Source organism: Oncorhynchus kisutch, unplaced genomic scaffold, assembly GCF_002021735.2.
Source record: "Oncorhynchus kisutch isolate 150728-3 unplaced genomic scaffold, Okis_V2 scaffold4085, whole genome shotgun sequence".
NCBI classification, from domain to species: domain Eukaryota; kingdom Metazoa; phylum Chordata; class Actinopteri; order Salmoniformes; family Salmonidae; genus Oncorhynchus; species Oncorhynchus kisutch.
In genome coordinates this window covers 3,917-27,485 of record NW_022266030.1, presented here as the reverse complement: position 1 = coordinate 27,485, position 23,569 = coordinate 3,917, and the positions used below count along the sequence as shown (strand labels likewise).

Genomic DNA, 23,569 nt, shown 5'->3' with positions numbered 1-23,569 from the left:
TGTATGCTCACACTGCTATGCTTTATCTTGGCCAGGTCGCAGTTGCAAATGAGAACTTGTTCTCAACTAGCCTACCTGGTTAAATAAAGGTGAAATAAAAATAAAAAACCAGTGTAAATACAATGGGGAGCAGTTGGTGGATCATCATCAGCCTGTTAAATATGCTAAGTTGAGAGCCTGTTCAAGGGTTTTGTGCCTGTTTTGGTTAACAGCAAGGATAAACTGATATCCCAGTATGCCTTGCTCATTTACCACTCGCCGGACCGTTTACTAGTTACACCAATTTTGCCTGCAGAACAGTCTGAACAGGCAGTTAACCCACTAGGCCGTCATTGAAAATAAGAATTTGTTCCTAACTGACTAGCCTAGTTAAATAAAGGTAAAATAAAATAAATATTGGCATTAGAGAAAGGCATAAAGCAATCACAGGTGTTGATTGGGAGAGCTAAGACAACAACAGGTAAACAGCTCAGACAACGGGTAAATGGCGATGAATGGGCAGAGAGGGTCAGTTAGCTACACACAGGGCCTGAGTTTGAGGCTGGGGCCGACAGATAAACAAAATGAAGTACCGTGTTAATGAACAGTTCAGCAGGCATCAGCTGTGTAGCCGAGTTGCTGCTGATTGGACCTCGGAACACCACCGCCACCAGCTTGTACCGTTGACACCAGGCAGGATGGGTCCATAGACTCATGCTGCTTATGCCAAACCCTGCCTCTGCCATCAGCATGATGCAACAGGATCTGGGGTTTGTCAGACCAGGCAATGTTTTTGCACTCAATTGTCCAGGGTTGATGATCGTGTGCCCACTGGAGCCACTTCTTCCTTGTTTTTAGCTGATAAGAGTGGAACCCGGTGTGGTTGTCTGCTGCAATAGAACCATCCATGACAAGGATCGACAAGTTGCAGCATTCCGAGATGCCATTCTGCACGACACTTGTGCTGTGGGGTTATTTGTCTGTTTGTGGCCTGCCTGTTAGCGTGCACGACTCTTGCCATTCTTCTTCTACGTCTTTCATCAACAAGCTGTGTTCGACCCCCACAGGACTGCTGCTGACTGGATGTTTGGTCGCACCATTCTCTGTAAACCCTAGACACTGTTGTGTGAAAAGCCAGGAGGGTGGCTGTTTCTGAGATACTGGATCCAGCTTACCTGGTAACTATCATACCACGCTCAAAGTCACGTACCTGGTAACTATCATACCACGCTCAAAGTCGCATACCTGGTAACTATCACACCACGCTCAAAGTCACGTACCTGGTAACTATCATACCACGCTCAGTCACGCTCAAAGTTACGTACCTGGTAACTAGCATACCACGCTCAATGTTACGTACCTGGTAACTATCATACCACGCTCAAAGTCACGTACCTGGTAACTATCATACCACGCTCAAAGTTACGTACCTGGTAACTATCATACCACGCTCAAAGTCTCGTAATTATTCAAGAGAATGCTTTTATGGCTATGACACTCACAGCCATGATAAATGTCATCATAACACATGGGCTCTCATGTATTATTGCTTAAATATACCATGGCTGTTAGCCAATCAGCTTTCAGGGCTCAAACCACCCAGTTATTAATACAAAATATACTACAGAATAATTACATGTTTATAGGTACGGTTGACAACAGAGTACACAGTCTTTGTTGCAGACAGTTTATCACTAACGATACCTTTAAAATTATTTACGCGGATCCATTCTAAAGATATGACATACCTGTCCATGACCTTGTGGGCACCGTCCTTTGTGTTCTTACCACCAATGTTGCTTAACCTTAATCTGTGTCAAGAGACTTGGTTTGAAACCCTGGAAGTTACTTATTTTTATTTGATTTATTTCACCTTTATTTAACCAGGTAGGCTAGTTGAGAACAAGTTCTTATTTACAACCTGGCCAAGATAAAGCAAAGCAGTGCGACAAAAACAACAGAGTTACACATGGGATAAACAAACGTTCAGTCAACACAATAGAAACAATTATATGCAGTGTGTGCAAATGTAGTAAGATTAGGGGATTAGCTCCCCTGTGAGCTAACGTTCTTAGCTAGCTAGATAGCTAACCCATACTACAGTTAGTTAGCAAACCAACCAGCTTCACGGTAGGTACCCAGAGAGTAACGTTGATGTCTAGCTAGTTCTTTTTTTTATTTTATGGTCAAATAACAATGACTCCGCACCCGTTACCAGAAAACAAAGCTAACCGTAGTTAGCTAAACCGATACAGTAAACTAGCTGACAGTTTGTACAACCATCAAATATGTTGGCCCTGCTTTCCCGCCTATCTAGCAACTAAGTTAGTGTTAGCTAGCATGTTAACGGTAGCTTATTAGTTAGCATGCAAGTATCCAGGCAGAGTTGCTTATGTTAGCCTAGAGAAAATAATAGTTTGCGACATTAACAGAAACGGATAATTAATAAAACAACCTTATCAAATTAAAACGTTTTCAGAAATGTTGATGCTTACAATTATCATTGTGTCGTTGTGTTACCGTCTTGAGGAACAAATGTCGGGTGAATGACTTGCTCTTTCTGCTTCTCCCAGTTTGGAGACATGACGGTTATAAATTGTAATAAATTCCCTTGTGAAAACGTAAACTAATGATTTAAAATGACAGGTAATTTTCAGTCATTCTGTCTATATCAGAACATCTTACAAGATATTAGATTTTTTATTTTAATTTTAAATAAATATATTTCATTATATTGTGTATATCAAAAAATAATCAAACTCATGTAATATTGTATAGTTGTATTCGTGTATCTCATGCATTTCAATGAGTACAAGCTGATCAGGCTGACCTTCGGCTATATTTGGATCAAAACAGACGGACAATTTTGGGCGAAATAAAGTCTATGATGGACATCGCCACCAATGCCATTACTAAGACAGCGTGAAATTCCCCTTTAGCCTGTAGTTGTTGGCTGTATTCAATGCATGATTATACTGTACATTCAGAAGTTAGTCCGTAGCGGGGTGTGTCTGGTTTTGGGGAGGGAAATATGGCGGATGTGCTGTTCGAGTCTGATATCTCCCAGTTGAGTAAAGTTGGTAAGAATCAATGGAAGACGGAGACAACGAAAAATTGAGCAAACAGACCAAAAGTTGTAAACGAACATTGGTTTCTTTTGGAGCACAATTCATCAACGATTGTGCATTTTGGGATATCATTTGAGGTCAGGAAGATGGTAAAGGAGGCATGAGGAAAGGTAGAGTCAGTCAGAGTGACCAGTAGTGGTTTTGTTTTGATTTCATGCGTCTCAGAAGAGCAGAAGGAGAGAGCATTGTTTTTCGAAGTAGGGTAGCAAAAAAAGTGTTATATCTGGAGTTTCGCTGGAAGAGTGAAGAGTGTCTGCCTATTCACGTAATTCTGAGATATGTAAGATACGCAGTGAGAGCTATTGTGAATAAACCACTGCAGTTATAAAATTGATAAAAGAATGGCCATGTTTCAAGTGTGTGCCGACTGAATCTTTTTGGTAGTTATTAGGATGCCCATTAGCCGCTGCAAAAGTATCAGAATTGTTCACTTCTCTCATTGACTTGTCAAACCCCGGATTGGTCCGCTTCGCAAGCGTTCTCTGAAGTCTCGCGTTGTTACGTCTCTGGGTTTAGAAACTGGTAGTGGGGGAACAGGAAGTTCCGCGCAAGCGCGCATCATTCTTCAGAATAAAGGATACGCCAGAATTGTGCAGTCGAGACGACAACTTTAGTGTCCCTTTCTAATGTATTACTACTGGTATGTAATAGCACGTTCTAATATCGAAAGAACATGTAATAACATGCTAGGTAACATACGTCAAGGTATTATCACGCGTGATAAAGTTTTTATGTGGAATTTTTATGTCAAAACGCGTGAGTGAACGTGATCACTTTTTTTTTTACATATCACATAGAGACGTTGGGTTAGTCTGAGTGGATGTATATAATTTCGTCAAGGTAATTTCATTAAGGATCAATTTATTTTAGATTTCTGGGTTCGTTTTACACGTCGTTTTTGGTTTTGTGTATAGTTCAGGAGATGGTAAAATGGCGGTTCCCCCTCGGTCTGCATCAACGTACTTCAGTTCAGGCAGTGAGGGTGCAGCAGAGAAAGACAATTTTACGGTTCCACTACTGTTTTGGAGCTAAATGTAATGATTATCAGTTTTCTACATGTGTACTAATATTCAGACATTCAGTTGTTTCTCTCTATCTATAAATGTTACTATGGTGTGAACGGAAATACCATTGGTTTTTGATTGAAATAATACAGGGAAGACAAGGTTATTCAGGAAAATAGTACATAGTGCTCCCTGAAACATACTGCAACCTTGTACTAAATGGTTTTGAGGCATTTATGTGAATTCAGGAAATCTACTATAGATTAAGTTAATTTAAGTTGTGTAGCCTAATTTAAAGTGTATACTTTGTCTAATGTGAATGTTTTGTCAATGCTTAGTTACCAGATCTATTGAAATTAGATCAGTGCTTGACTTGGACAGGAGCTCACCGGAGCTGAGTACCATCACCTCAAATTTCTACTGTTTGAGCTCATGTTCCTCTTATAGAATATTAGCTCAACAGTATTGTGGAGCTCCTGCACCTAAATATTAACCATATTTTTAGAGAATAAAGTAAGTCTTGACAGTTCTGGCACTAACTTTTGTGTCCGTTTCTCTTTATTACTACTGGCTGACTCAGATTAAGTCTGAGGCCAGTAACATCAACAGTGAGGACAAACCCAGCCTTCCTCTCTCCTTCCACACTGAGTTCAAACCTACAGTCGCTGGGTCCTGATTGTGACAGTAAAGCCCAGTTTGCACTGCAGGATCTAGAGATGGCATCAGTGAAGCTGGAAGACTGCAGTCAAACACTGGAGCTGAATGTCAACATAAAAGATGAAGAAGAGGAGGAGAAGATTGGGACATCTGTTTCTCATGGTAAGAGCAGGTTATATATCTAAGTTGGTGTTTTTCATTCCAACTTCCCACTGTGCAGGAAGAGTTGCTGTAGAACTGTTTCATTTATTTTATTTCACCTTTATTTAACCAGGTGGGCCAGTAGAGAACACCTTTATTTAACCAGGTGGGCCAGTAGAGAACACCTTTATTTAACCAGGTGGGCCAGTAGAGAACACCTTTATTTAACCAGGTGGGCCAGTAGAGAACACCTTTATTTAACCAGGTGGGCCAGTAGAGAACACCTTTATTTAACCAGGTGGGCCAGTAGAGAACACCTTTATTTAACCAGGTGGGCCAGTAGAGAACACCTTTATTTAACCAGGTGGGCCAGTAGAGAACACCTTTATTTAACCAGGTGGGCCAGTAGAGAACACCTTTATTTAACCAGGTGGGCCAGTTGAGAACACCTTTATTTAACCAGGTGGGCCAGTAGAGAACACCTTTATTTAACCAGGTGGGCCAGTAGAGAACACCTTTATTTAACCAGGTGGGCCAGTTGAGAACACCTTTATTTAACCAGGTGTGCCAGTAGAGAACACCTTTATTTAACCAGGTGGGCCAGTTGAGAACACCTTTATTTAACCAGGTGGGCCAGTAGAGAACACCTTTATTTAACCAGGTGGGCCAGTTGAGAACACCTTTATTTAACCAGGTGGACCAGTAGAGAACACCTTTATTTAACCAGGTGGGCCAGTAGAGAACACCTTTATTTAACCAGGTGGGCCAGTAGAGAACACCTTTATTTAACCAGGTGGACCAGTAGAGAACACCTTTATTTAACCAGGTGGACCAGTAGAGAACACCTTTATTTAACCAGGTGGGCCAGTTGAGAACACCTTTATTTAACCAGGTGGGCCAGTAGAGAACACCTTTATTTAACCAGGTGGGCCAGTAGAGAACACCTTTATTTAACCAGGTGGACCAGTAGAGAACACCTTTATTTAACCAGGTAGGCCAGTTGAGAACGAGTTCTCATTTACAACTGGCCATAGTGGCGAAATAATTACAATTTAGCATTAACACTGGAGTGATAGATGATGATAGATGATGATGTGCAAGTAGAGAGTTACTGGGGTGCAAAATAGCAAAAATAAATAACAATATGGGGATGAGGTAGTTGGGTGGGCTATTTACAGATGGGCTGTGTACAGGTGCAGTGATCGGTAAGCTGCTCTGACAGCTGATGCTTAAAGTTAGTGAGTGTCTCCAACTTCAGTGATTTTTGCAATTAGTTACAGTCATTTGCAGCAGAGAACTGGAAGGACAGGTGGCCAAAGGAGCAGTTGGCTTTGGGGGTGACTAGAGAGATATACCTGCTGGAGCGTGTGCTACGGGTGGGTATTGTTATGGTGAACAGTGAGCTGAGATAAGGTGGGGCTTTACCAAGCAAAGACTTATAGATGACCTGGAGCGAGTGGGTTTGGCGACGAGTACGAAGCGATGGCCAGCCAACGAGAGTGTACAGGTCGCAGTGGTGGGTAGTATATGAGGCTTTGGTGACAAAACGGATGGCACTGTGATAGACTGCATCCAATTTGTTGAGTAGAGTGTTGGAGGTTATTTTGTAAATGACATCGCCAAAGTCAAGGATTGGTAGGATGGTCCGTTTTACGAGGGTGTATTTAGCTGCATGAGTGAAGGAAGCTTTGTTGCAAAATAGGAAGCCAATTCTATATTTAATTTTGGATTGGAGATGGTTAATGTGAGTCTGGAAGGACATTTTACAGTCTAACTAGACACTTAGATTATGTGGACAACTACAAATACCTAAGTCAGAACTGTCCAGAGTAGTGATGCTAGTCGGGCGGGCGGGTGTGGGCAGCGATCGGCTGAAGAGCATGCATTTAGTTTTACTTGCATTTAAGACCAGTTGGAGGCCACAGGAAGGAGTGTTGTATGGCATTTAAGCTCGTCTGGAGGTTTGTTAACACAGTGCCCAAAGAAGAGACAGATTTATACAGAATGGTGTCGTCTGCATAGAGGTGGATCAGAGCATCACCAACAGCAAGAGCTACATCATTGATATATACAGAGAAAAGAGTCGGCCCGAGAATTGAACCCTGTGGCACGCGCATAGAGACTGCCAGAGGTCCGGACAACAGGCCCTCCGATTTGACACACTGAACTCTATCTGAGAAGTAGTTGGTGGACCAGGCAAGGCAGTCATTTGAGAAACCAAGGCTGTTGAGTCTGCCGATAAGAATGCGGTGATTGACAGAGTCGAAAGCCTTGGCCAGGTCGATGAAGACTGCTGCACAGGACTGTCTTTTATAGATGGCGGTTATGATATCGTTTAGGACCTTGAGCGTGGCTGAGGTGCACCCATGACCAGCTCGGAAACCAGATTGCATAGCGGAGAAGGTACCTTATTCTAAAATTAATTAATTAAAAAACGTTCCTCATCAACCTACATACAATACCCCATAATGACAAAGCAAACACAGGTTTTTAGGAATTTTTTCACATTTATAAAGAATTCAAAACAGAAATACCTTTTTTACAAAAGTATTCAAACCCTTTGCTATGAGAATCGACATTGAGCTCAGGTGCATCTTGTTTTCATTGATCATCCTTGAGATATTTCTATAACTTGATTGTTGTCAATCTGTGGTAAATTCAATTGATTGGACATGATTTGGAAAGGCACACACCTGTCTATATAAGGTCCCACATTTGACAGTGCATGTCAGAGTAAAAACCAAGTCATGAGGTCGAAGGAATTGTCCGTAGAACTCCATGAAAGGGAATATTCACAAGCTGGTAAAATGGCGGCTCCCAGTCAGTCTGCGTCAACGGACTTCAGTGCAGGCAGTGAGGGTGCAGCAGAGAGAAACAATTTCACAGTTGCTCTACTGTTTTGAAGCTAAATGTAATGATTATCGTGTTTCTACATGTGTACTAATATTCAGACATATGCAGTTGTTTCTATATTTATCTGTAAATGTTACTATGGTGTGAACGGGAAATACTATAGGTTTTTGATTGAAATAATACAGCGAATACAAGGTTATTCAGGAAAATAGTACATATTGATGCTTAAAGCATACTGAAACCTTGTACTAAATGGTTTTTAGTCATTTATGCGAATTTGGGAAAAAGGAATTGTCCGTAGAGCTCCATGAAAGGAAAAATTCACAAGGTGGTAAAATGGCGGCGCCCAGTCGGTCTGCGTCAACGGACTTCAGTGCAGGAAGTGTGGATGTAGCAGAGGTAGATAATTTTACAGCTACGGTTTACTGTTTTGATTATCTTTAAATGTAATGATTATCTTTTTTCTACATGTGTAATACCGTTGACAAAATCAGTTTGTCTTTATCTATAAACGTTACTATGGTGTGAACAGGAAATACTTTTTTTTTTTTGTAAAGTAGTGAATACAAGGTTATTAAGGAAAATAGCACATTGTGCTGCCTAAAACAAACTGTAACCTTGTACTAAATGGTTTTTGAGCCATTTATGCATTTATCTACTACAGGTTAAGTTTTAGCTCAAATGTATTATGAAGCTCCTGCACCTAAATATAAACAGTACCAGCACACAAAATGAGTATCGGCAACTATTTCAGTCCAAGTCGAGCACTGAATTAGATAATTGAACAAGAAAAAATGGAATATATTTTATAGAGAAGAAAGACCTTGCCAGAACTTTCAAGAAAATAACTTTTGTGTCTGTTTCTCTTGTACTACTTGCCGACTCAGGTATGAGGCCGTTAACATCAACAGTGAGGACAAACCCAGCCTGCCTCTCTCCTTCCACACTGAGTCCAAACCTACAGTCACGGGGTCCTGATTGTGACAGTGGAGCCCAGTTTGCACTGCAGGATCCAGAGATGGCATCAGTGAAGCTGGAAGACTGCAGTCAAACACTGGAGCTGAATGTCAACATTAAAGAGGAAGAAGAGGAGGAGAAGATTGGGACATCTGTTTCTCATGGTAAGAGCAGGTTCTATCTAATTTTGTTGTTTGTTACAACTTCCCACTGTGTATGAAAAGTTGCGGTAGAACTGTTTCATGATGAACTGTTTAAGTACTGCAGTACATCTCATCCTCATGGACTGCACCAGATTTGCCAGTTCTTACTGTGAGATGTTGCCCCACTCATCCACCAAGGCACCTGCAAGTTCCCAGACATTTCTGGGGGGAATTTGTGCCCATAGGCAAAGTTTTTGCTGGTGATGTCTGGTAAGGACCTGCCCTGACAACAGGCCGACAAGCCCTCAGTCCAGCCTCTCTCAGCGTATTGCGGACAGTCTGAGCACTGATGGAGGGATTGTGCATTCCTGGTGTAACTTGGGCAGTTGTTGCCATCCTCTACCTGTCCTGTAGGTGTGATGTTCGGATGTACCGATCCTGTGCAGGTGTTGTTTCACGTGGTCTGCCACTGCGAGGACGATCAGCTGTCCGTCCTGTCTCCCTGTAGCGCTGTCTTAGGTGTCTCACAGTACGGACATTGCAATTTATTGCCCATGCCACATCTGCAGTCCTCATGCCTCCTTGCAGCATGCATAATGCACGTTCACGCAGATCAGCAGGGACCCTGGGCATCTTTCTTTTGGTGTTTTTCAGAGTGAGGTGGAGGTTCCGTCATGGTCAGTTTTTTTTTTTTTTTGCGTTTATAGAAAATCACCACAATGGGACTCAGTCAAACTTAAAGGAATCATTCTTTATTATTAACAAGATAGAGAGGTTCCATCAAACTTAAAGAACCATAGTATACGTTGGTCGGGAGCTCTGCCCGGGGCAGTCCTGGTAGTTCTCCTTTATACTGCGTTGGTCGGGAGCTCTGCCCGGGGCAGTCCTGGTAGTTCTCCTTTATACTGCGTTGGTCGGGAGCTCTGCCCGGGGCAGTCCTGGTAGTTCTCCTTTATACTGCGTTGGTCGGGAGCTCTGCCCGGGGCAGTCCTGGTAGTTCTCCTTTATACTGCGTTGGTCGGGAGCTCTGCCCGGGGCAGTCCTGGTAGTTCTCCTTTATACTGCGTTGGTCGGGAGCTCTGCCCGGGGCAGTCCTGGTAGTTCTCCTTTATACTGCGTTGGTCGGGAGCTCTGCCCGGGGCAGTCCTGGTAGTTCTCCTTTATACTGCGTTGGTCGGGAGCTCTGCCCGGGGCAGTCCTGGTAGTTCTCCTTTATACTGCGTTGGTCAGGAGCTCTGCCCGGGGCAGTCCTGGTAGTTCTCCTTTATACTGCGTTGGTCAGGAGCTCTGCCCGGGGCAGTCCTGGTAGTTCTCCTTTATACTGCGTTGGTCGGGAGCTCTGCCCGGGGCAGTCCTGGTAGTTCTCCTTTATACTGCGTTGGTCGGGAGCTCTGCCCGGGGCAGTCCTGGTAGTTCTCCTTTATACTGCGTTGGTCGGGAGCTCTGCCCGGGGCAGTCCTGGTAGTTCTCCTTTATACTGCGTTGGTCGGGAGCTCTGCCCGGGGCAGTCCTGGTAGTTCTCCTTTATACTGCGTTGGTCGGGAGCTCTGCCCGGGGCAGTCCTGGTAGTTCTCCTTTATACTGCGTTGGTCGGGAGCTCTGCCCGGGGCAGTCCTGGTAGTTCTCCTTTATACTGCGTTGGTCGGGAGCTCTGCCGGGGCAGTCCTGGTAGTTCTCCTTTATACTGCGTTGGTCGGGAGCTCTGCCCGGGGCAGTCCTGGTAGTTCTCCTTTATACTGCGTTGGTCAGGAGCTCTGCCCGGGGCAGTCCTGGTAGTTCTCCTTTATACTGCGTTGGTCAGGAGCTCTGCCCGGGGCAGTCCTGGTAGTTCTCCTTTATACTGCGTTGGTCGGGAGCTCTGCCCGGGGCAGTCCTGGTAGTTCTCCTTTATACTGCGTTGGTCAGGAGCTCTGCCCGGGGCAGTCCTGGTAGTTCTCCTTTATACTGCGTTGGTCAGGAGCTCTGCCCGGGGCAGTCCTGGTAGTTCTCCTTTATACTGCGTTGGTCGGGAGCTCTGCCGGGGCAGTCCTGGTAGTTCTCCTTTATACTGCTTACTCAGAGTTATATTTGCATAATTTAGCTTATTCATTATTGATAATTCATAATTAACATTTTGCTGTTGCGTGTGCTGAGACCTTGAAACTGAACAATGTTCTGGGCGTACTGCCAATTGGGGCTGAGGAGGAGGTCACAGTCTACTGCACGAACCAATAACATTTTTCCTCACATTTTTTAGAGGGCAAATAGTTGGCGGGGCAATTTTGTATTAATTAGCATATCAATGAATTGAATGTATGTAGGCTATGAATGGCCTCACACCAGTACAGTAGGTGGAGGTGTAGGCACCTAAGAGTTGGATGCGATCCGCCAACCAAATCCCAAAGAAGGTGTTTATACTTGTTTGCAATTTTTTGTACAGATGAACGTGTTACATTCAGGTGTTTGGAAATTGCTCCCAAAGATGAACCAGACTTGTGGAGGTCTACAATTTTTTTTTCTGATGTCTTGGCTTATTTATTTTTTATTTTCGCATGATGTCAAGCAAAGAGGCACTACGTTTGAAGGTTGACCTTGAAATACATCCACAGGTAAACCTCCAATTGACTCAAATAATGTAAATTAGCCTATCAGAAGCTTCTAAAGCCATGACATCATTTTCCAAGCTGTTTAAAGGCACAGTCAACTTAGTGTATGTAAACTTCTGACCCACTGGAATTGTGATATAGTGAATTAAAAGTGAAATAATCTGTCTGTAAACAATTGTTGGAAAAATGACTTGTGCCATGCACAAATTAGATGTCTTAACCGACTTGCAAATACTTTAGTTTGTTAACAAGAAATTTGTGGAGTGGTTGAAAAACGAGTTTTAATGACTCCAACCTCAGTGTATTTAAGAGAGTTATAAGGGCAAGAGGCCACAGTTTTGAAGAAGATATGGAGGTGGATGCACCTCAACCAGTTGTAAATGTTGTACGTCAATCAAGTGATCTGGATACACATATTGTGAAGGTGGATATTTTAGTATTTATAGCCACAGTTATTAATTATACTGCACAAGACGTCCTTGAAGCTGGACATCATTATATCTGCAGCGGAGACGTTTTTGGGCCTCCAAGACGACTACAAGGACTAATGTTCTGCTCTTATAGGATCCTTCTCAGCCTGTGTAGGGACCTGGTTAGAACAGAAAAGCAGGCTGATTTAGTTTAATTTACATTTCATTATTGATAGTTTTTGCATCATAAAAAAAAATATATACTGTATACAACAAACATATAAACGAAACATGCAAAGTGTTGGTTTCATGAGGTGAAATAAAATATCCCAGAAATAATCTACACACACAAACTTATTTCTGTCAAATTTTGTGCACATCCCCGTTAGTGAGCATTTCTCCTTTGCCAAGATAATCCATCCACCTCACAGGTGTGGCATATCAAGAAACTGATTAAATAGCATGATTATCATTACACAGGTGCACCTTGTGCTGGAGACAAGAGTAGGTGCTTGGCAGCAGCTTATGGTGATCTCTAATAAATACAAAAGCCACAGATGTCTGAAGTTTTAAGGGAGCATGCAATTGGCAAGCTGACTGCAGGATTTTCCACCAGAGCTGTTGCCAGATCAGTTAATGTTAATTTCTCTACCTTTGTTGTTTTAGAGAATTTGTCAGTATGCCCAACTAGCCTCACATCTACAGACTGCCATATATGGTGTTGTGTGGGCGTGTGGTTTGCTGATGTCAGTGTTGTGAACAGAGTGCCCCATGGTGGTATCAGGGTTATGATATGGGCAGGCATAAGCTACAAACAACAAACACAATTGCATTTTATCGATGGAAATTTGAATGCACAGAGAAACCATGACACGATCCTGAGGCCCATTGTCCTGCCATTCATCAGCCGCCATCACCTCATGTTTCAGCATGACAATGCACAGCCCCACGTCGCAAGGATCTGTACACAATTGAAAATGTCCCAGTTCTTCGATGGCCTGCATACTCAGAAATGTCACCCTTTGAGCATGTTTGGGATGGTCTGGATCGATGTCTGCGACAGCTTGTTCCTGTTCCTGAGAATATCCAGGCATTTCACACAGCCATTGAAAAGGAGTGGGACAACATTCCACAGGCCACAATCAACAGCCTGAATAACTCTATGTAAAGGAGATGTGTCCCAGGGGAGGCAGCAGCAGCTACCCACTTCTCCAGTGCTTCATTAGTAAATTGGGAGGTGCTGGAACCAGAAGTGAGCCTGAGAGGGGGGGTGACCTGGGGGTCTGTAGGGTACCAGAACACATTAAATAAAATACCTTTATAATAAAGCATTGCATGCATTACCATGGCTTGACCAAAATGACAGGCTGCTTTGACACTGACAAACGGAGAATCTGAGATCAATAAAAACAACCTTGTCTCTAATCCATCAATAGCCTAGGCCAGGTGTGAGGAGAAACACATTGTACAATATGAGGAGGAAGTTATAGTCCTAATCAAGCGTTCCAGTTTCACTGACTCACCCAATGATGTGCAGCTCACTCCCTGAATGAATGGACAATTGCACAAGTTTTTTATTTTTATAACTAATCCAAGAATGGACCACAGCTGGTCATTTCCAATGGGAACAGATCAGTCATAGTGGGCAGAGCCAAGCAGGAGTCAGCGACATCCTACTGGTGCGTTATACAACACATCTGCACGTTTCTGTTAGGGAACTCTTCTGTGAATCGCTCGTGTGCAATAACTCAATTCGCTTTTACGTTCCTTCTAAATTACGCAATTATTTAAAACTGTTGCAAATGGTAAAGTCTACAGATCTTAGTCCACTCTTGTTCATAAAATATTTTCGTTTTGGAAACAGAACTGTATTAAGATCAGGTGTTTCATCGATTTAGAACATTTGCAGAATGTCGGCCAAAATCCATCTCGTTCCGTCTTCTCCCACTGCCTGCCAGCGGGCTTCCTCTCACTACCATATTTGGTAGTGAGTGGAAACGCTAAGCGGATGCTTCACATTTATACATCTGGTGAAATATCTGTCTTGTTGTTTTATCTGTCGCTGCACTGTGGTAGTGGGGGAACAGGAAGTTCCAGGCAGGCACCATTCTTCAGAATAAAGAAAACGCCAGAACTGTGATGTCAAGAAGATAACCTTTGTGTCGGTTTCTATGTATTATCGAAGGAACATGTCATACCATGCTAGGTAACATCCGTTAAGGTATTATCACGTTTGATGCTGTTATTTTTGAGTCAAACCAGGTGATTGTATCAACTATTTTACAAGTCACATAGCTTGAAGCTTTGGGTTTGTCTGAATGGATGTACATTTCCTCAAGGTAATTTTAATAAAGAATACATTTATTTGAGATTTCTGAGTTTGTTTAGCATGTTATTGGTTTTGTGTAAAATTCAAGAGCTGGTAAAATGGCGGTGTCCACTCTTGTCTGCGCCAATGGGCTTCAGTGCGGGTGCAGAGAGACAATTTCAGTCACACTACAGTTTTTAAGATGAATGTAATGATTATCATGTGTTGTAATATTCAGACACATTACGTTGTTTCTATCTTTATAAATGTTACTATGGTGTGAATGGAAATACTATTACTATTTTTAAAATAGTACATGTGCTGCCTAAAACATACTGCAACCTTGTACGAAATGTTTGAGTCATTTTGGCATTTACAGTGGGGCAAAAAAGTATTTAGTCAGCCACCAATTGTGCCAGTTCTCCCACTTAAAAAGATGAGAGGCCTGTAATTTTCATCGTAGGTACACTTCAACTATGACAGACAAAATTAGGAAAATAATCCTGAAAATCACATTGTAGGATTTTTAATTAATTAATCTGCAAATTATGGTGGAAAATAAGTATTTGGTCAATAACAAAAGTTGATCTCAATACTTTGTTATATACCCTTTGTTTGCAATGACAGAGGTCAAACGTTTTCTGTAAGTCTTCACAAGGTTTTCACACACTGTTGCTGGTATTTTGGCCCATTCCTCCATGCAGATGTCCTGTAGAGCAGTGATGTTTTGGGACTTTCAACTCCCTCCAAAGATTTTCTATGGGGTTGAGATCTGGAGACTGGCTAGGCCACTCCAGGACCTTGAAATGCTTCTTACGAAGCCACTCCTTCGTTGCCCGGACAGTGTGTTTGTCATGCTGAAAGACCAAGCCACGTTTCATCTTCAATGCCCTTGCTGATGGAAGGAGGGTTTCACTCAAAATATCACGATACATGGCCCCATTCATTCTTTCCTTTACACGGATCAGTCGTCCTGGTCCCTTTGCAGAAAAACAGCCCCAAAGCATGATGTTTCCACCCCCATGCTTCACAGTAGGTATGGTGTTCTTTGGATGCAACTCAGCATTCTTTGTCCTCCAAACACGACGAGTCGAGTTTTTACCAGAAAGTTCTATTTTGGTTCCATCTGACCATATGACATTCTCCTGATTTTCTTCTGGATCATCCAAATGTTCTCTAGCAAACTTCAGATGGGCCTGGACATGTACTGGCTTAAGCAGGGGGACACGTCTGGCACTGCAGGATTTGAGTCCCTGGCGGCGTAGTGTGTTACTGATGGTAGGCTTTGTTACTTTGGTCCCAGCTCTCTGCAGGTCATTCACTAGGTCCCCCGTGTGGTTCTGGGATTTTTGCTCACCGTTCTTGTGATCATTTTGACCCCACGGGGTGAGATCTTGCGTGGAGCCTCAGATCGAGGGAAGTTATCAGTGGTCTTGTATGTCTTCCATTTCCTAATAATTGCTCCCACAGTTGATTTCTTCAAACCAAGCTGCTTACCTATTGCAGATTCAGTCTTCCCAGCCTGGTGCAGGTCTAGAATTTTGTTTCTGGTGTCCTTTGACAGCTCTTTGGTCTTGGCCATAGTGGTGTCTTTTTTATACTGATAAAAAGTTCAAACAGGTGCCATTAAAACAGGTAACGAGTGGAAGACAGAGGAGCCTCTTAAAGAATAAGTTACAGGTCTGTGAGAGCCAGAAATCTTGCTTGTTTGTAGGTGACCAAATACTTATTTTTCACCATAATTTACAAATAAATTCATTCAAAATCCTACAATGTGATTTTCAGGATTTTTTTTCTTCTCTCATTTTGTCTGTCATAGTTGAAGTGTACCTATGATGAAATTAACAGGCCTCATCTTTTTTAAGTGGGAGAACTTGCACAATTGGTGGCTGACGAAATACTTTTTTGCCCCACTGTATGTGAATTTGTGGAGTCTACTATGGTTTAAGCGCACTTACATTGTGTAGTCTAATTTAAAGCTTGTACTTTGTCTAATTTGAATTACGTAATGTTTTGTTGTCAATGCTTAGCTACCAGATGTTTTGAAATGAGATCAGTGCTTGACTGAGTACCGGCACCTCAGATTTCTACTGTTTGAGCTCATGTTCCTCTTATAGAATATTAGCTCAACGGTGTTGTGAAGCTGCTGCACCTAAATATAAACAGTACCGGCACCTATTTCAGTCCAAGTCAAGTACTGAATTAGATAATTGAACATATATTATATTTTTAGAGAATAAAGAAAGTGCCAGAACTGTCAAGACAATAACTTTTGTCTCATTGTTACTACAGGACGACTAGAATTAAGTCTGAGGCCGGTTACATCAATAGTGAGTACAAACCCAGCCTGCCTCTCTCATTCCAGACTATGTCCAAACCAATATTCATTCACTGGGTCCTGATTGTGGCAGTGAAGCCCAGTTTGCACTGCAGGATCCAGAGATGACATCAGTGAAGCTGGAAGACTGCAGTCAAACACTGGAGCTGAATGTCATCATTAAAGATGAAGAAGAGGAGGAGGAGGAGGAGGAGGAGAAGATTGGGGAATCTGTTTCTCATGGTAAGAGCAGTTTCTATCTAAGTTTGTTGTTCATTCCAACTTCCCACTGTGCATGAAAAGTTGCAGTAGAACTGTTTCATGATGAACTGTTTCAATGAGAAGGTAGATGTTGTTTCATGCTACTGAGACTTGCATGGTTTGACACCAGTATTGTCAGCATTTGTTTTATTAGTAGACTAAAGAAGTGAAGTAGACAAACTGCCAGTGTTTTAAAGTTCTATGAAATTAGTCTGTAGTTTCTAACCCTTGTGATAGTGAGTGGAGGATGCAATTAAATGAGTCTGTGTAGTTACTAACCCTTGTGATAGTGAGTGGAGGATGATATGAAATGAGTCTGTGTAGTTACTAACCCTTGTAATAGTGAGTGGAGGATGAAATGAGTGTGTAGTTACTAACCCTTGTAATAGTGAGTGGAGGATGATATGAAATGAGTCTGTGTAGTTACTAACCCTTGTGATAGTGAGTGGAGGATGATATGAAATGAGTCTGTGTAGTGACTAACCCTTGTAATATTGAGTGGAGGATGATATGACTCATTTATGACTTTTGCCCCCTTTTAGAATAGTTTTATTCCCCTGTATTGTACAGCCTACTGATATGAATACATATGTCACCCGGTACAGACAGAAGAGGACTGGCCAACCCTTTTGGGCCTGGTTCCTCTCTGCGTTTCTTTCTAACTTTTCCGAGCCGCTGTGCTTCTACACCTGCATTGTATGCTCTTTGGTGTTTCTGAAAAGCATTTTGTGACAACTGCTGATGTAAAAAAGTGTTTATAAAATAAATTTGATTGACATGGACAGTACCAGTCAAAGGTTTGGACACCTACTTATTCCAAGGTTTTATTTATTTGTACTATTTTCTACATTGTAATATAAGTGAAAACAAACTTTAAGTAACACATATGTAATCATGTAGTAACCAAAAAAGTGAGATTCTTCAAAGTAGCCACCCTTTGCCTTGATGAATGCTTTGCACACTCTTGGGCATTCTCTCAACCAGCTTTATGAGGAAGTCACCTGGAATGCATTTCAATTAACAGGTGTGCCTTGTTGAAAGTTAATTTGTGGAATTTCTTTCCTTAATGCGTTTTAGCCAATCAGTTGTATTGTGACAAGGTAGGGGTGGTATACAGAAGAAAGCCCTATTTGGTAAAAGAGCAAGGCCATATTATGGCAAGAACAGCTCAAATAAGCAAAGAGAAATGACAGTCCATTACTTTAAGACATGAAGGTCAATCAATGCAGAACATTTTATAGAACTTTGAAAGTTTCTTCAAGCGCAGTTGCAAAAACCATCAAGCGCTATGATGAAACTGACTCTCACGAGGACTGCCACAGGAAAGGAAGACCCAGAGTTACCTCTGCTGCAGGGGATAAGTTCATTAGAGTTACCAGCTTCAGAGTTCAAGTAACAGACACATCAACATCAACTGTTCAGAGGAGACTGTGTGAATCAGGCCTTCATGGTCGAATTGATGCAAATAAACCACTACTGAAGGACACCAATAAGAAGAGACTTGCTTGGGCTAAGAAACACGAGCAATTGACATTTAGACCAGGGGAAATCTGTAATTTGGTGTGATTAGTCCAAATTTCAGATTTTTGGTTCCAACTTCTGTGTCTTTGTGAGATGCAGAGTAGGTGAATGAATGATCTCTGCATGTGTGGTTCTCACCGTGAAGCATGGAGGTGTGATGGTGGAGTGCTTTGCTGGTAACACTCAGTGATTTATTAACCAGCATGGCTACCACATCAGTCTGCAGCAATATGCCATCCCATCTGGTATGGGCTTAGTGGGACTCATTTGTTTTTCAACAGGACAATGACCCAAAACACCCCTCCAGGCTGTGTAAGGGCTATTTGACTTAGAATGAGAGTGATGGAGTGCTGCATCAGATGACCTGGCCTCCACAATCCCCTGACCTCAACCCAATTGAGATAGTTTAGGATGAGTTGGACTGCAGAGTGAAGGAAAAGCAGCCAACAAGTGCTCAGCATAAGTGGGAGCTCCTTCATGACTGTTGGAAAAGCCTTCCAGGTGAAGCTGGTTGAGATAATGCCAAGTGTGCAAAGCTGTCATCAAGGCAAAGGGTGGCTACTTTGAAGAATCTAAAATATATTTTGATTTATTTTAACACTTTTTTTTGGTTACTACATGATTCCATATGTGTTATTTCATAGTTTCGATGTCTTCACTTATTCTACAATGTGGAAAATAGTAAAAATAAAGAAAAACCCTTGAATGAGTAAGTTTGTCCACCAACTGACTAGTTCTTCTGATGTTCACACAGGAAACCATGGTGCCACGTTCTCTGCATCTAGAGAGCAACAGCAGGAAGATCATAGCGCTAAGAGATCTCATCACTGCCCACATTGTGAGGAGATTTTCCCATTTCTATCAAAGCTGAAAATACACCTAAAAATACACACAGGAGAGAATCTGTATTCCTGTACTGACTGTGGGAAGAATTTCACAACATTAGAGGTTCTGATCATTCATCAGAGAGTGCATGAACGGATACACACAGGAGAGAAGCCTGTGTCCTGCTCTGACTGTGGAAAGAGTTTCTCTCTACTGAGCAACTTAAAACGACATGAACGCATACATACAGGAGAGAAGCCTTACTGCTGCTCTGACTGTGTCAAATGCTTCACAACATCAACTGAGCTAAAACGTCATCAGAGAACACACACAGGAGAGAAGCCTTACTCCTGCTCTGACTGTGGAAAGAGTTTCTCTCAACTGAGCAACTTAAAAGCACATGTACGTATACATACAGGAGAGAATCCTTACTCCTGTTCTGACTGTGGGAAGAGGTTCTCTCTACTGAGCAACTTAAAATCACATGAACGTATGCATACAGGAGAGAAGCCTTACGTATGCTCTGACTGTGTAAAATGCTTCACAACATCAACTGAGCTAAATCGTCATCAGAGAACACACACAGGAGAGAAGCCTTACTCCTGCTCTGACTGTGGAAAGAGGTTTTCTCGACTAAGCACCTTAAAAAGACACCAAGGTCAACAGAAAGGACCATTGATCTGACTGTGGAAAATGTTTTAAAACAACAGCTGTGCTTAAAGGTCATCAGAGAGCACACATAGGAGAGAAGTGTCGTGGAAATGTCCTGTATTACCAAATCACGAGAGAGCAAACCACACGCAAGTCAGAGTTATCATAAAGTCCATCTTTAATTATATGAGCTTCACCATAGCCCTGTGACTCTCAGATCAATTCAGTGTCTATAAATGAATTCTCTGAGAGTGCTTACATATTGGCAACTGAGATCCTTTATAGCAAAGACACACATAGCCAGACAGCATTGGCTATAAATTATCGTTCAGTTTGGTCTCCTAAACTAAGGTCTTATCTTGTTCTTGCTCCCACTTAGAACCAAAAACATTACCTCATCCAATGGCATATATCAAATACACCCCCTCCTGGACAAGATCAGAAAAGACAGTGAGCCTCTTAGGTCATATACTAAATCAAGATAAGGGCAACCTCAGAGAGGACATGTAAATAGTTAGACACATTCCCATAAGAAGACAGGCCTGACCTCACCCCTCTCTGGGGCCCAATGTGACTAAGCCCTGGCAGAGAAGGGATAACTGCAAACAGTATTATCCAAAAGAAGACATTCTAATGACAAATATCTCACATAAGCATTATTATATAAATACAACATTATTTATTTATCAATGTTACATAACTAATTCTGATTCTGCTACTACAGAAGCCTTACATCTGCTCTGACTGTGCGTCAAGTTTCTCTTTTCTGTGCCACTTAAAATGACTTGAACGTGTACACACAGGAGTGAAGCCTTATCACTGCATTCATTGACAGTGAGAAGAGATTCTACAGATTGGGCCATTTAAAACGACACCAATGTATACATAAAGGAGAGAAACCATCAGTTCTCTCAGACCAGCTAAGATTTGACACTCCACTTAATTCTCATCTCATAAAATAATTGGCAACGTTGAATTGGATCAAATGAAGAAAGCGTAGAACACTATTGTAATCCTATAGTTTCTCACTATGAGAGAACTGTGCAGAGGAGAGGGAGCGTTATAGTATGTATATTATCCTCTCTTTACTTTACTGATCAGTGTGCACCTTGTCAGTTTTGGTGTGTTTTGTTAGCTTCTACTGTAAAGATATTGAGTTGGCCTTGGATTTGGCTTTAGGGTTGAATATCCTCTGTGAGGAGTCTCACAATGGAGTTGTTGACTGGGTAGTACTGCTTCTCTCTGCATTTTTCCGTGGGAATGAGCTGGTAGACACAACATGTACAGAGTGTACAAAACATGAAGAGACGCCTGCTCTTTCCATGACATAGGTGAACCCAGCTGAACACTATAATCCTTAATGATGTGGTTTTTATGATGTATTTATTTTGGATCCCCATTAGCTTTCAGCAGAAAACAAGAGACTGCAGTTGGAGTTGGCTAAGAAATGAAAAGACGACGCTGGAGAATTTGAAAAACATTGCCTGGCCTGATGAATCCCTGTTCCTTCTGTGTCATGCTGATGGGAGGACTAGGGTATACAGGAAACCACGAGTACATCCATCATGCCTCGTGTCATCTTTGCAGGCTGGTGGTGATGGTGTGGAGTTTGTATTCATGCCACACTCTGGGCCCCTTGATAAAAGTGGAGCAACTTGGAATACCACAGGATTTCTAAACACCATTGCCAATCAGGTGCATCCCTTCACTGCAGCAGTGTATCCATCTGCAAATAGATTTCTTCAGTAGGATTATGCCACAAGGCTGGTCCAGGAATGGTTCCAAGAACATGACCGTGAATTCAGTTTACTGCAGTGGCCTGACGAGTCACCAGATCTCAATCCAAGTGTTCATCTGTGACAGGAGATGGAACAAGCTATTCGGAGTAGAGATCCGCTCCCAGCTAGACACAATTGTGGGAAGCATTGGGCCAGAATCCCTGTGGAATGCTCTCAACACCTTGGATAGTCCAGACAAATTGAGGCTAATTCTGAGGACAAAGGGGGGGTGCAACTCAATATTAGGAAGGTTTTTTGTACACAATGTATATCAGATAAAGATGGTGTGATGATCACTTTTAAGCATTTGTTTGGGTTGATTATTTAATATTACTCAACTTTTGTTTAAACAGTATGAATCTACTTGTGTTTATTCAAATTGTCTTTTAATACTCGATTTATTATTTTAGTCATTGATGATGAATGTATTTGAATAACTGTATAGAAGTTAATTGATCTGGTGGCAGGTAGCCTAGCGGTTAAGAGTGTTGGGCCAGTAACTGAAAGGTTGCTGGTTTGAATCCCAAGCCGACTAGGTGAAAAGTCTGTCATTGTGCCCTTGAGCAAGGCAATTAAACCGTATTTGTCCTGTAAGTTGCTCTGGATAAGAGCATCTGCTAAGTGACAAGATTGTAATGAAAAATGTTTGTAGATGAATTTATGTTCGGCAGGTTCAAACCCCCGAGCTGACAAAGTACAAATCTGTTGTTCTGCCCCTGAACAGGCAGTTAACCCAGTCTTCCTAGGCCGTCATTGAAAATAAGAATTTGTTCTTAACTGACTTGCCTGGTTAAATAAAGGTAAAAATAAAATAAAATGTTGGGCAACCACTTTTTTTTCTCTTAAATGAAATAAACTGTTTGATGTGAAATACTGTATATACAATACACAACATTACCACTGTGTTTACCCTGGCCAGAGGGACAGGAACATAGTAAACTAGACTATGTAACTGCTGCTGTTAGTAGCCTACAGTTTCCATGTAATACAGCATGTCAGATCACTAATGATTAGGTGTATAGACTGCTACATTTATGCAAGAGTTTTTGCTTGTGTCTATCTGGAGTGATGTGTTGTCATGCTTGCTAAATAACTCCTGGAGGGAAGTGGAGAGCGTGCCCCGCCCGCCTTACATGGTCAAGAGACTCAGAGAGCCTGCAGCAGCACCCTGATGTGAAGAACAGCCCATACAAAAATGTACGATTGTAGTACAATAAAGAAGATATAGCCTGTTATTTTCGTGGAATGGTAGTGCCCAAAAAAATGTATGTTTTCCATTGTACTGGGCCTAGAAACATAGAAGAAACTGACAGATGTGTCATAATAGCCTGGAAGTAAAGCTGCACTGGGAGACACATTTGAAATGGAATACATTGAATACATTCAGCAGGGTGGAAACAATCACAGTAAAACATGATTTAAATGTATTGTTGGAAGGGCTGTGGTCACCAGTCATGTCATACATTAAATATATACATCAGATGGTATTGGGGAGCTATTTCATAGGGTTTTCATGGGTACATTATTCACCCATTTCTATATTATACCAACCAAACATATGCTTGGTGTGACTGTTATGGTCAGAACAGACCATCTGATATGTCCTTAAATATTGTAATATGCAACTTTGAATTAAAATGTAAGAGGACCAGTGCTTCTACAGTGAATCACATCTGTGCTGTTTGAAAGAGATGTTGTTAGACTACATTGTATCGTTGTTTCCTCTTCTGAGGGCACTGGTGGGGAACAGTATCATTTCAATTCACAGAGACAATGAGTCCTTCAAGTTTAGCACTATAACCACACATTTGAATGATCTGTATTGTGATGATGGGGGAAATTGAATTGACAATATACAATGTGGGTTGGTAACTAGGTTTGACCTCTAGTCAATTTGTTGCTGGGCTTGTAGCTAGTCTGCGGGCCAGAACATAATTAGCCTATTAACAAATAGCCTATAGCTTCCCAATTCATAGTGTAGGCTACACAGTGTAGGCTACACTACACATTTAACACGTGGTTAGTGGGCTAATCAATTCAATGACCATAAC

The 23,569-nt window shown here is 41.9% G+C and overlaps 1 protein-coding gene across 2 annotated transcripts; it reads left to right on the top strand.

Annotated features, from left to right (window-relative positions):
* Positions 1-3,635: 3,635 nt before the first annotated feature.
* Positions 3,636-23,190, top strand: LOC116373895 (gastrula zinc finger protein XlCGF17.1-like). Of its 2 annotated transcripts, XM_031822190.1 has the most exons (4): positions 3,636-3,747; positions 4,692-4,930; positions 16,531-16,725; positions 19,019-23,190. In XM_031822190.1, exons 2-4 carry the CDS (start codon positions 4,828-4,830, stop codon positions 19,771-19,773), a joined length of 1,053 nt encoding a protein of 350 aa, XP_031678050.1. In that variant the 5' UTR covers positions 3,636-3,747; positions 4,692-4,827; the 3' UTR covers positions 19,774-23,190. The 2 variants fall into 2 exon arrangements, with proteins under 2 accessions (XP_031678050.1, XP_031678049.1); XM_031822189.1 differs by lacking the exons at positions 3,636-3,747; positions 4,692-4,930 and adding an exon at positions 8,655-8,883.
* Positions 23,191-23,569: the final 379 nt, after the last annotated feature.

Coding starts and splice junctions, on each gene's coding strand:
- LOC116373895 (XM_031822190.1), top strand. CDS start 4,828: ATGGCATCAGTGAAGCTGGAAGACTGCAGTCAAACACTGGAGCTGAAT. Junction 4,931..16,530: donor TGGGACATCTGTTTCTCATG/GTAAGAGCAGGT, acceptor CTCTCATTCCAG/ACTATGTCCAAACCAATATT. Junction 16,726..19,018: donor TGGGGAATCTGTTTCTCATG/GTAAGAGCAGTT, acceptor ATGTTCACACAG/GAAACCATGGTGCCACGTTC.